At 41.4% G+C, this 13,459-nt stretch overlaps 1 protein-coding gene across 1 annotated transcript in view; it reads right to left on the bottom strand.

Annotated features, from left to right (window-relative positions):
- The window catches only part of UBAP2L (ubiquitin associated protein 2-like), a 30,249-nt gene that overhangs the window by 3,271 nt on the left and 13,519 nt on the right, over window positions 1-13,459 (bottom strand). Inside the window, exons 9-19 of the mRNA XM_006861722.1 lie at window positions 13,183-13,372; window positions 12,469-12,523; window positions 11,869-12,043; window positions 11,453-11,525; window positions 10,128-10,323; window positions 9,950-10,038; window positions 8,659-8,712; window positions 7,280-7,361; window positions 5,442-5,659; window positions 4,907-5,012; window positions 30-97 (exon numbers count right to left, since the gene is read on the bottom strand). Of these exons, the coding sequence (XP_006861784.1) occupies window positions 30-97; window positions 4,907-5,012; window positions 5,442-5,659; window positions 7,280-7,361; window positions 8,659-8,712; window positions 9,950-10,038; window positions 10,128-10,323; window positions 11,453-11,525; window positions 11,869-12,043; window positions 12,469-12,523; window positions 13,183-13,372 (1,306 nt within the window). The remainder of the gene's footprint in view (window positions 1-29; window positions 98-4,906; window positions 5,013-5,441; window positions 5,660-7,279; window positions 7,362-8,658; window positions 8,713-9,949; window positions 10,039-10,127; window positions 10,324-11,452; window positions 11,526-11,868; window positions 12,044-12,468; window positions 12,524-13,182; window positions 13,373-13,459) is intronic.

The raw sequence follows: 13,459 nt of genomic DNA, 5'->3' as shown, positions 1-13,459 counted from the left end.
AACACATCTGTCCAGAGCCAAGTACCTACCTGGGTTTTGGAGTATACAGAACCCGAGATATCTGGCACGCCCGTATTACTGGAGGTGACTGATACACCTGAGGGAGGAGGAAACAGACAGAAGGATTAGCTCAGCTAGCTGCCTGGGCCCTATTCCTGAGAGGTGATGTCTGCAGTCTTTCTAGCTATATCACTCTGCAAGGGAATTTTGTTTTTTCCAGCTTCAGAACAGAACAGTCCTAAAGGATAAGACACAAAGCCTCCCTAAGGATTCTCTTGTCCCTTGCACGTACTTGAGTGTGTATGCGAAAGTGAGGTAAATGGTATTTTTGAGGGAAAGGGATACAGCCAAAACTCAGTAGCAAAATAGTTCTAAGCCAAAAGCCTAACAGAAATGTAATGAACTTTTAATTCCCAATTCAAATTAATCCACCCAAATTCTACTTAGTTCTGTTTCTAAAAGAAACAGAAGTCTGTCAGTTTTAGGCTTGAAATCCATGCCTCAACTAGAGCAGTCCAATTCAACCCTTAAGAGCAGTTTTATTCTCAAAGCCTTAGCAGCCTTAGTCCAGCCTTTTCAGTATCTCAGAGCTGCTAGGTTAAATACTTAAAGGTTGGCACAAAGATGACTTTCCATTTATGCAATTTAAGCCTAAGTACAACTGGCAATGGAGGTGTTTGAGATGGAAGTAGAATGCCTGTATCTCCTACTACAGTTGCATTTAGGAACACAAAATTCAAATGTCATTTTCAGTTTCACCATGAAATAAAAACCCAACCCCAATGCCGTATTTCCCGGGTTTTTTGGTGTTTTTAAATTTACTACCACAACTTTTAATTGTTCTCTCTCAAACTAAAATATACATGCCACACTCCTATCTCCTGCCGTGTGGGGCAATAGGCATAGGGGACAAGGAAAAGAAAAAGCCTGGGGATAAGTAATCTATCATTTTATCAGAGAAATTTTATGCAAAGATTCAGGACAAGTAATCTATCTAGGAATCTGCAGCATGATTTCAACTTTGATATATTCATTTCCATAAAGATAAAATGAAATAACAACAAAAAAATCTTGCATTTCATTTTCATCAATGCCCTTATATTCTCCCCCTCAGCAGTATATACTCATTCTCCTCTGCTGTTAGCAGTACATTGATGGCTACATGTTTCATGAGCATTTACTTAACCAAATTAAAATGAGTTCTCCATTCACCCACAATTCACAGAAACCCTCTTCAAAGTCCAGATACTTATTTAAGCCTGGAATCCTAATGTCTAGAGAAAAAGCAGCCTCCAAAAGTTAAAGCCCACTTTTGTATATCCACTTCAGAATCTTTCTAATAGTAGTATTTTAGCCTGGTAACCCTTCCCACATCTTAACTCCAGATAGTTTCAGGGAGGATCAAACACCACCATCCAGGAAAAGAATACTCAGAACAACAGAAACCAAGCATGAAAAAATACTTCCCCTTCCCCATCTCCAAAATATCAACTCCCTACACTTAAAAGGAAGCCCTGGTAATGGGATGGGTTACGAGTTGGGCTACTAACTGCAAGGCTAGCAGTCTGAATCTATCAGCCACTCCAGGGATAGAAATATAACACTTTCTGCTCCCATATATTTACAGCCTTTGAAACCCTATACTGGGTCACTATGAGTTAGAACCAACTTGACAACACCACCACCACACTTTTAAAGGCAAGGAATAAAGAAGGGGTCAGTAAAGAAACTTTACGGAGCTGAAGAGGGGATATTTTTTCCCATTCCTTTTTACATCCCAGATGCCCATCTGAGAAATTACTAGGTAACAGACATAACTTTAATAGGAACTCAGTTGTGGAAAAAGCTAATAGGAAGGTTTTTGTGGGAGGATTGGAAGTGAAGGTGAGAGAGAATATAAACTGAACATTTAAAAAGGCAAACAAAAGAAAGAACAATTTACTGGAGAACCTCAAAATTTGCTGATACCCCTTGGTAACCCTCAGCAAAACTGAGGCTGGATTGTCCATACAAAATGGGAGACATGGCCAACTGGATTTTAAAGCTGAGTGGCAGGGAGGAATTTACTAGTTCCAATGTATCCTTAATATGGTCTTATTCTTTCCAAAACTTTGGCTAGCTGAAAATCAGCTTTTCGTCCAGAGGCCTAAACTAGGATATGAGGTTGAAAGGACTAGAACTGCAGGAAAAAAAAGTGATATTCTATGCAGTAGTAGCTTACATAGCCTCAGTGTAAGCATCAGAGACCCTAAAAAAAAAAAAAAAAAAAAAAAATCAAGGAAAGATCCTCAGAGTTCCTCTTACTTTCCTTCCAACATCACCACCTACCTCCTGCCTATACCCCATTTCCAAATAGTGATGATCACACCAACACAATGTGGATGATCAGGAGAAGCAGCAGCCACTGGGGAAGTTGGTCACACTTCACAGGACAAAAGGTTTCCAATTAACTGATAATCTCTGGCCAAGTTACCTCGATAAACAAAGGGCTGATATTGTACTAGTTGAACTGATAGGGGATTAAAATGTCCAGTCAAGAAGATGTCTGACCAAACCTCTCCCATACATCCTTACCTACACCTGTAATTGCAAAACCACTAATAATCCAGCCCCAAAAAGACATTAAGGGGTTTAAGAACAATGTTCCAGGCTAGCAGTTTCTACAGAGCCTGCCTCATCAGCTAGTTGATCACTAATGACTTTTAACTGGTATTTGGGAACCAGATGTAGGAATTAAGCCTTGGAAAAGAATTTCCAACAACAAATCTTAGCACTACCTCCTTTTGCCTTTCACCATGACATGATACTCTATAACTTTTTTGTCTTTTGTTTATGTCAGAAACAAGGGGAAAATCTAAATGGAAAAGTGATGAGAAATAACAAGCAAGGGGAGTAAGGGTTTTCTAGAACTAGCTTTCTTCACCAACCAATCAACAGGCTGGAAACTGAGGCTGTTTCCCCCTCCCCCCAAGTCTTAATAAAATCACCACATACTGGAAAGTTAACTATTTCTTTTAACTATCCTAGAGTTTGATGGAAAAAGCCACCCTCCACCCTTCATCCACAGCACAACATCGGCTCCTATTGTCCAGAAAGACATGCACGGAAAAGAACGCCAGAGTTAGCTAAAGAAATACCACAGTTTATTGAAGACTACAAATATTTTTGTTACAAGTTGAAACTACATGCCTTCCAGAAATCAAAAGCAACAGCAGGTGTGTGCATTGATGCTTCGGAGGTGCTGCACCGCTTGAACTCGAAATGGGTAAGACAGGGTCAGACACGTGGGGGAGAGGGAAATGGGTGAGGGGCAAGTTCAAAAGCCCAGAAGGTATCCACCAACTCATTTCCCCAAGCCACGCAGGCCATGGCCTCAGCTCAGCAGACTCTCCTCAGTGGTCTGTTTTCTGAAACAAGACTTCAGTGCAAATTTATACACACACACAAAACAGAGCCCCCAGCCATGGGCCAAATTAGCTCTCAGCCGTCCAGAAATGCTTGTAAGGGGGTGGATATTTTCTTCCTAAAAGGAATCAAATACATAAAAATAAATGAATTTAGAGGTTGTAAGGAAGGAATGACAAGAGCCCTGTGTGGGGGGTCGGGAACTATGGGTTCTCAAAGGGCTGTTTTAGCATGTTCCTGATGTCATAAGGGAAGTAAAACAAACAAACAAAAAAGCCCTAAGTTTTCCAGAATCAAATATTCCATTTACTTATATTATCAATCACATACCTCTTAATATTCTTGAACTTGGCTCAGCTAAGACTTAACCGTTACTGCTTTCGGAATGTCATTACATCAAGTTAAAAAGCTTGTAATCCTTCCCACCAAAAATTAGGGGAGACCGTGGCTCAATGAGAGAGGTATGTCACAAGGAGTCTAGGTACTAAATCCCAACGGGGCTTTTTAGAACCTTTAGTTTAAATCTTGGTCCACTCTGCTGTTAGTTCCTAAGGCACTTAATTGCCTTTTGTGCTTAGCTCAGATAGCTTCCTGAAAATCTTGAGCAATTTACCCACCTGGAACCCACACAACAGTGAAAAACACAGCTGCTTTGCTAACCAAATCACCATTAAACTGTAACTGAACTGAGAGTTTTGCAGGACAATCCTGAAACCCAGCTCCTAACAAATACAACTGCCTCCTTATGTCTACATATAAACCACTACGTAAAATACATGAAATTGCTTTATTCAAAGATCCCTTCTCACTCCCTGTCCTCTAAAAGCTGAGTTTAAATTTCAGATATGGGAGGAAGGATAGGCAAAGTATATTTTAGGTCAGAGCCCATTCAGGACTCCTATGCTTCCCTCCCTGCCAGGAGATGTACAAATGGACTTCCAATTAGGAAAGAGACTGTCCATACAAATGAAGGAACCACTAAAGTTACAACTCTACCAGCCCAATTTTCACTCTTAAGAAGCCATGCCTACTCCTTTCTCGGGACATCTCAGGCCTTCTGGTTAGGGGATAAAAAAGGAATCATGTGAGAAAATTAGTGCAAAGAGATTTAAGCCAGATCTGTCATGGTCTGCTAACTAAGAACCCACTTAATCATTCTACTTGCAGAATATCGCTCTCTTGTGCTGTCAATGCCATACATGTTAATTCTTGCCTCCATTGACATCTCTCAGGGCCCCTTGCCCTGATTCCCACCCCAAAGGTCAGGCCAGCCAACCTATTCTAAGAGCCAACATATATGTCTCCTGACATTTCTCCTCATGAATAGTACACACATGTTCAATAACAAGCTCCTCTGCTGGTGCTGCAGATAAGATGCTCAAGTCAGTTAAGTATCTCATACATGGAAGCACACCCACATTAACCCCACTTTCTTAAACACCAAGTCTTCCTTCCTGAAACTTCTGATTATTATCCCAGAGACAGACCAAGTTGAACTTACCAGTGTTGTATCCATGAGACCCATATCCACTCGGCTGTTGGAAAGGAGTGGCCGATGCATTCACACTGACATTCACACCATGCTGCTTGGAAGAGGTAGGAGCCACCTGAAGAGGAAAGGCCAGAGCTACAATTAAACAGCAGAAGGCTCCCATCTTATTCCAGAGATTCCGGGATTAGGCTTTCAGATGACTACCTGTTTTGATATAGGCTAGTCAAATTTTGCTTAGGCTCCCCACTGAGGTATCTAGAATCTACCAGTGAGGTTAAAAAAAAAAAAGTTTGAAAGAGGGAAAACGGGTAATGGTAGCAGGCTACTAACAATATAAAGGAAACAAAGCCATATGATATCACATTCCCCATTTTGATAATTCTAAAACCAAGTGATCCCCATCCAAATTTCACCAATCTCAGCCCCAGTCCTTCTCCCATGCCAAAACAGGTCAGAGGGAGAAACTGTTTCTTCTCATCCATTACTAAAGGTAGTGTCCCAGGGTTATGGCTCTCTACCATAAGGAGTAAGACCAGGTACTCACAGGAAACACAGCAGGCCCATACTGGAAGGTGCTGGGGAGGCCCGGGACCCCTGTATAGTATGGCAGGCTGGTGTAACTGTAGCCAGGAGGCAGCGCCGGATTCAGGAATGTCTGCTGCGTGGTGTGGTGAGTCTGCGTCTGGTTCTGTTGGGGTTGGGCCAAGGTTGTGGCCGGGGCTGGGGAGGAGGCATCCCCACGGCCAAACTTTGTGAGGTCACCTGTGACAGGAGAGGCTCAATGTATCTGCCTCTTTCACCTCCCCAAACCAACGTAGAATTACCTCTTCTGGTTTTATATGATTCCAAGAGATTCCATTCACTGTTAAAAGTTCAACCCCTAAAATTACACTTTTTGGCTGCTACACTTAGCATTATTCATACACTTTCTAGTTGTGGTGCTGTCGAGTCAGTTTCGACACACTGACCCTGTTATATAGGGTTTCCAAGAAGAGGCTGGTGAGTTTGAACCACTAGCCTTGTAGTTCAAACCAATTTTACGGTCCAGTGCTTACCTTACCCTACAGTGCCACACCAGCACACACTTAGTAAAGTGCTAATCAAGGACTAATGCTGAAAACTATGCAATGTGGCATTGCCAACTTTCTTCCCCACCCTTCATGGGGAACAAACACTCTGTGATGATGGACTTGTGGAACTAAAACTCTTCCTTTCCTAAATGACATAACTGATGAAGCATTTTATAAACACTAAAGCATGCACACAACTCAAATGTATGTATACAAAGAGGCTTCAAAAAGTTTGTGAAAAAATGGAATGAAAAGATAGTGGAATTTTCCCATAAGCCTTCTCTTATGTATGTATATGTAATTAACAGCAGTTACAGATTCATTTCAAACCCATGGAGACCCTCATGAACACTGTGCTACACAGGATTTTCAATGGCTGATAAACAGGCCATTCTTCAAAGGCACCCCTGGGTAGACTCAAACCGCCAATCCTTTAAAAAAATTTTTTTAAACTTTAGATACACACTTTGCTTTATGTCATTGATTGTTATTAAGTGCCATCGTCAGTTCCTCATCATAACAACATTGTATACCATTTCCTAGGAGCAGCTAGTGGGTTTGAACTGCTGACCTTGTGGTTTGTAGTCCAGTGCTGATCCTACAGCGCCATACACACTAGATGTCATTAATTGCATTCCCCATAATCTAATTATCATTTATCTGACTTCTTCCCTGTGTTTTCAATTTCCATTCCTTCTTCTTTCCTAACTAACCATTCTGAACTTTGTCCATGAGTTAATGCTAGCAGCCCTATGGACCCGTTTAGCAGTTGAGTATGTAAATTGTTTGTATCACACAGGGACTCTATAGTGTTAGTAATTGCTATTAGGAAGTTAATACCATATAGCTATCAGAAATGTGACCAGGAATGGAAGAACAATGAGAGATTAGTTAAAAATGATACATCAGTGGAGACAATGATAGATAAATTACGCAGAAAAAGAATGTCTAAGGCCTAGCAAGACATTAAGATTGCCACTTTGAGTAGAGAACAGGGGTGGGTACAGGAGCAGAGGTGAGCATACGGTCAGGTCAACTACTGTACTTCCTGAGAAAAGATGAAAAATTACTGAAAACCAAGTCCCAACAACATCATTTGGAAATCACAGGGAGACAAATAAAAAGCGGGATGAGAAGGGAAAAGCTGCCACAAACTCATCTTTAGCAGGATTCTTAATCTACCAACCATAATCTATCTCCTTCTTTCAAAGAGCTCAATGAAAGGGAAATTGGGTCCCTTCCTGCTACTACCCAGTTTCTGCCAACAATCCCAACACAACCTCCCTTTGGTTCAGCCCCATTTCAGTCCTACCAGAATAAGGGTTGCTGGCCAGGCTACCATCCCTCCCAGTCAGTGGAGTGGTGGGTGTGGGGAATGGGATGCTGTAGTAATCCTAAAAGAGAAATAAAAAAGCACAGATTCAATTCCACTCATTCCCCACCATGATTACCTCTATAGAAGTAGAAGCAGGATAATGTTGGAGCACAGCAATTTATCCAGCCAGTGATTAAGCTGGCTAGAACTCACATAAACTCCAAATTATTCTTGCATACACTGTCCCCCCTGCCTGGCCATGAGCAAAGTCAGACAAGGTCTACAAGTATGCTCACTAGAAAGCACATCAAGGTCCATTGTTGTCAAGTGCCATCAAGTCGGTTCCGACCCATGGCGACCCTGTATAGGGTTTCTGAGGTGCAACTGGTGAGCTTGAACCGCCAACCTTGCAGTTCAAACGGCTTTCCAGTCTGATGCATTAATCCACAGTGCCACACTAGGGCCAATAAGATCCTCAATCCTAACATCCCTGGTGGTGGTGGTGGTGTGGTACTGAGTTGGTTCCAATTCACAGAGACCCTATAGGGTTTCCAAGGCTGTAAATTTTTACGGGAGCAGAAAGTTTCCTCCTCCCACAAAGCAGCTGGTAGATCCAAACAACTGACCTTACAGTTAGCAACCCAGCTCATAAACCATTATGCTACCAGGGCTCCTTTTAATAGCTCTAATAATCTAAATAACACATTTATTCTATTGAGCAAGAGATCTTTCTTACTAGAATCCAAAGTTTGTGAAGACTGGTAAGAGTTCTAACTTACTCTGGTGGTGGTGGTGGTTATGCATCATGGAGTCGGTTCCAACTCACAGTGACCCTATATAGGTTTCTTAGGCTGTAAATTTTTATGGGAGCAGAATGCCTGATCTTTTCCCGTGGAGTAGCTGGTAGATTTGAACTGCTGACCTTGTGTGGTTAGCCGCCCAACTCATCTAAAATTTATTTACTAAAAAGTTACCCTTTCCCAGCCCCTATAGTCTTGAAGCCCTTTTGTATCCTATGGGGCAGATAGCACAGCACCCACCTACATTTTCTGCCTCTGAGGTTTAGTGGGAAGCTGCTATCTTAGCTTCAGAATATGCTGCCAGAAGCCCCTTGGGACGTATGTGTCCCACTATTCATTGATATTTGTATCTCAAAAGTGATTTCCCCCCCTCATATCCTTCGAAACACAATAGTTTCAACAAAAAATTAAAACCCAAAAATAATTTGGTCACAAAAGGGTTAAATCAAAATATGTACACAACAGGAAGGATTATAGAAGAGCCTCAAAGATTCATTAACTGAACGTGTGAGATAAATCCCCCAACACTAATTTTCAAGATCTCGCTCTTGAAATTGGTTTATCCCAATTACTCACCAAAGGAAATCTTGTCTGAAGCATCTGCAAGTCATCATAACCATATACTTGTGGCTGGAAGACACAGACATTTACCAATATGAATGGGGCTTGTCATGAAAATTGTTGTTGCTGAGTGCTGTTGAGTCAGTTCCGACTCACATCGACCCTATATAGGGTTTCTGAGAAGTGGCTAGTGAGTTTGAGCCTCCAATTTTGTGGTACAATGCATTATCCTGTAGTGCCACACCAGGATTCTATGATGAAAGTCAACCAAAAAGTTAAGGCAATATAAATCAATAACTGATTCATCCTCAGTCTTACAAATAAATGTACATAAATTACATCCTCCAAATTCATTTAGGAGGAAAAAAGTGAAGTACAAAAAGATTAAGTGATTCACAAAAGGTCTTGAAGCTTTTATTAACCTACTACAACTGGTGTGGCACTGTAGGATAAGCACTGGACAAGAAGATGGGTTTGAATCACAAAGTCGGTGGTTCAAATCCACCAGCTGCTCCTTGGAAACCCTGTACTACAAGGTTCACTATGAGTCAGAATGGACTCGACAGCACTTAACAACTGATTTAGAGTCCTGATGTGGCACTGTAGAATAAGCACTGGGCTGCTAACCAAAAGATTGGTGGTTCAAAGCCACCAAGTCACTCCTCAGAAACACTATAAAGGGTTGCTATGAATCATAATTGACTCAATGCCACTAACAAGTACTGTACAACTAGGCTGGCCCTTGGGCTGCAGTAAAGCAAACACAGGTTACTCATAAATACCCTGCTTTCTTCTCCAGTCTAATCTGGCTTAAAGTTGATCTGCTCTAGAAACGAGTCACATTTTACTTGCTCATTCCAAAACACGGGTATTAAGGTAATTTGTTGTTGATAAAAAATTATATAAAAACAAATAAACAAAGCCTTCATAACGATAAGCACTAAATAAATGAAACTGAAAGACTATACAAAAAGGTACTACTATCAGCTACCAATTCTCAGAGAAAGCAGTCCCAGACAAAGTCAGAGACCTCTGCTTAGACCAGGGCAGAAGTAACTCCCTAAGTAACTGAAAGAATGTTAGGTGAACATTCTGATCTTTGACTTCTGAAGTCCAGAATCTGTCTTATCCAAGCAGGTAAATAATGGAAAGTTGAGTCTCAGTTTAGTCTTTCTTCTCTAAAAAATGGTTTTTTCTCCCCAAATTACAAAGATTTAAAATATAATTTTCCACCTAGAACAGATCTATAAAAAGACTAACCCCCACCATGTTAATCTGTTGGAGAATACCCTGAAGCCCCACTTACCGGGTAGGCATGTAATAACCCTGGAGCCATAATATACGGATTAGGCAACAACGGCGGGACTCCAGGAGGGAGGTTAGGAGGCGCTTTTCCTAAAAGAGAAATTACATTTTTATCCTGTCACATAATAACTTCTCTCCCTCACCCCAGAGAAATGCCAGCCAACCTTCTATATAACTACCTGAAGTCGTAGCAACTGAGCTTCGAGTTGAGGCTGTGACTGTGGAGTTGCTGCCTAGGCTGAGGCCCAGGCTGCTGCCACTATTGAGACTAGAGGAGACGCTGACCACTGGGGGAGGTGCAGAGACCGTGCTGGATGTGGTAGAGAAAGTGCTGGAGGAAGAATGGAGATTCGCCTCACTCTCCACATTTGTGTGCTTCAAAGGGGGGAGCGGTGTACGAGGAAGAGAAGAAAACCCGCAATGAACAACAATGGTCAGCAAAGATAAACCACCTCTACTGCCTATTAGTTTATAATCATGCCAACTTTTCAACTAAAAACCAAGGCAGAATACCAGGGTGTCCTCTGCTAAAGTAATTAGAAGGAATTACTAAATGTTCTTCAGTTACACATTCAAGATTGATCTGGCAAGGTTGGTAACAAAGACTCACTTTATATCATCATCTGTTCTGATGGCAGCAGAGAAAATGGAAACAAATTCCCCAGAAATTAACACTGGGCTCACTGTTTGAGAGTAGAGTGGCCAATACAAAGACAGTGATCACTGAGCTCTAAAAAATATTATTTTAGACTTCTCTCCCGTACTTTTCTTCACTAGTATAGCTCAAGCTTGTTGTTAAGTGCCATTGAGTCGGTTCCAACTCATAGCGACTGTAGGATTTCCAAGCAGCAGCTGGTTGATCCTACATCTCCATACACTCCAGTTCATTCGTTCATAGGCTAGGGGATGGACAGTACAAATTCTAATGATTTTAAACCAAAAATAGTATGAGGAAAGATGGCCTCCTAAGAAAGCCTTCCCCCCAGGGTCCTGGCAAATCTGATGTCTGTGCCTAAAATGGATCCTTCTAAATTATTTGCCACCCTTTAAAATTTCAATTTACTGCCACAGATGGTTGTTATAAATCACAACAGCAAAATTAATTACTTAACCAAAAGCTCTCACTGGTCTATTTCCAACAGGTGTCCAGACTTTATACTGTTTTTAACTAATGCGCGCAAGTTAGAAATGTATGTTCTTACAGAATTTATCAAAACATACAAAGATGTGCCCACCTTTAGCGGGGAAAAAAGGAGGTGCTGAGGGGTGGTCAGATGAAAAGTCACTTCCAAATTAGGAATGGTTCACAGCTCTAATATTTTTTGGACTCTTCTGCCTTTTTTAGCTTGCCTATACACTTTCCTCCTTTCATGCAACCTCAGATCAATTATCATTTTGCTGCCTCATGAACAAATCTTCAAGAATCCCCTCTTGGGAGAATCACATGGTTATAGTTACTAAATATAAGAAAACCACACTTCCTCTTTGACAGCATTACACTTACCAAAAGAGTGGATGTTGAAGTGCGTCCAGAAGATGTTGATGACGAAAGGGTGTTCTGTTGAGTAGATAACGTGCTATAAGGAAAAAGAGGTTGCCATTAGTCATAGCCTATCTATCTGACCAAGAACATTAGCAAAAACACAGGCCAAAAAAAAGGGCAGAATATGAGACCAAGAAGGCTTGTTATCTTTTGATAAATACAATTATCATCCAGGGATAGTAATTAGTTAGACCACGAGAGGATACTGAGAAGGGAAAAAACTAAGCCTCCTCAGCCTTCATTCACGTCCCAGTTTTTAGATTACCCACTTATCCCAAAAGCAGGGCAAATGTATATGCCAGGAGGAAATAAACAGAACCAGAGAGCTCTGTTATAGCTATTCACCAACCCCAATCTCCACCCTCACCCCAAATCACCTGCTATGTTGTGTGGTGGTAGTATTTGGAATCTCCTCGCTGTGGCTCAATCCACCTAAGGAGGATGAGTGCTGATTGGTTGTTGTCAGTAAGGAAGCTGGAGATACAGTTTCATTGAGAGGAGGGATGCTAGAAGTGGAAGGTGAGTCAGATTTTACTGCAGAGCCCGTAGCACCTGGGAATAAAAGAAGAAATTCACTTCATCAGAGGAAATGGGGTTAACTACAAGAGAAGTGAACACAGGGCTACACTGCAAAGTTGTAATGAAGACAAGCGTGTAAGTTATTTACTAAAGAATCATTTGTGTTTACGCAGAATGTCTCTTTTTATTAACAAAAAATTCCAAGCATTTCATAGCACTGCTCTCACTGGTACAATGAAAAAAGCCAATGGAATTACCAATGGTTAAAGAGAACATGGATGGACTGAAATTACGCAGCAAGGTAGAACCAAGCTAAGACTATACCAGATGTTCTCATCCTTGAGCCAGAACTCTTTTCACTACAATCTAGGAAATGCAAAACCAAACCGAAATACAGCGAGGTCTACTAATAAGCACCCCGAAGTCTCCAACTAGAAGAAAGCCTGGAGAACACTCACCTTCAACGGACTGCGTGGTCTGTAACTGCGTGGCCTGCACAGAACTGAAGCCATTCTGGTATAAGAAACAGAGAAACTTAAGTAAATAGAGCAGGTTAACAATAAATGAGTTTAATTTCAGTCAATAAACCTTTCAGAGAAACTCTGCGTAAGTTTACCAAAGGATCAACACAGTATACAAACTACACAATGGAACAAAATAATTAAATAAGACAGCACAACCCTGTGTGACCCAAGGCAATAGAAGCAACCTTAACCCAAAACAGACTCAAGAGTGGCACAAAGTCCAAATCTAATGATCCTTGTGGGAGTAAGACAGTTCAGCCAAACCACCTATTCTGCTGGCTGTATCTGGCAGTTACTCCATATATCCTCTGGCATATGCTGTCCCCCCCACCAAACCAAGACACAGCAAGGTGAGGTCTACTGATATGCAACTAAACAATATCAACTAAATAATCTGAGAAGAGAGGCACTAGAAACAAAGAATTTTAGTGCAAAGAAAATGGTTTTCTGGCTCTGAGCTACCTGGCTTACAGAAAAGAACTTTTATTTCATCAATCATACAAATGTGTTCCCCCTCCTTGTAGCCCTAGATTCTCAAGGCAGCACTCTGAGATTTCTTAGCATGTGTCAAGAACTAAAACACTAACATTTCAGGGACTTCACCTACTGCTCTCCTAACCAATGCCCAGGGTCTCATGATACCACTACCTTTGCCTGCGTCAGGTCCTTTTGGGGTGATGAAGAGATGGAGCTGGGGTACCGCCGAGTCTGTGTGGATCTCTGTTCATATAGCGGGCCCTGAGTACTACTTTGGGAGGTATAGGTTGTCGACTGAATTGGGCCGCTTTGATAACCAGACTCTTGACTCTGGTTTGATGAAACTGTGGATGAAGATTCACTGTTGGGATTCAAAAAAATGAAAATCTCAGAGGAGAAATAAAATAGAACAGATCCATGGATACTAAGGAAACAGTGGAGCTCTACT

Source organism: Chrysochloris asiatica, unplaced genomic scaffold (genome assembly GCF_000296735.1).
Source record: "Chrysochloris asiatica unplaced genomic scaffold, ChrAsi1.0 scaffold00042, whole genome shotgun sequence".
Classification (NCBI taxonomy): domain Eukaryota; kingdom Metazoa; phylum Chordata; class Mammalia; order Afrosoricida; family Chrysochloridae; genus Chrysochloris; species Chrysochloris asiatica.
The sequence above is the reverse complement of the archived record's forward strand: the minus strand, read 5'-3'. Positions and strand labels throughout refer to the sequence as shown.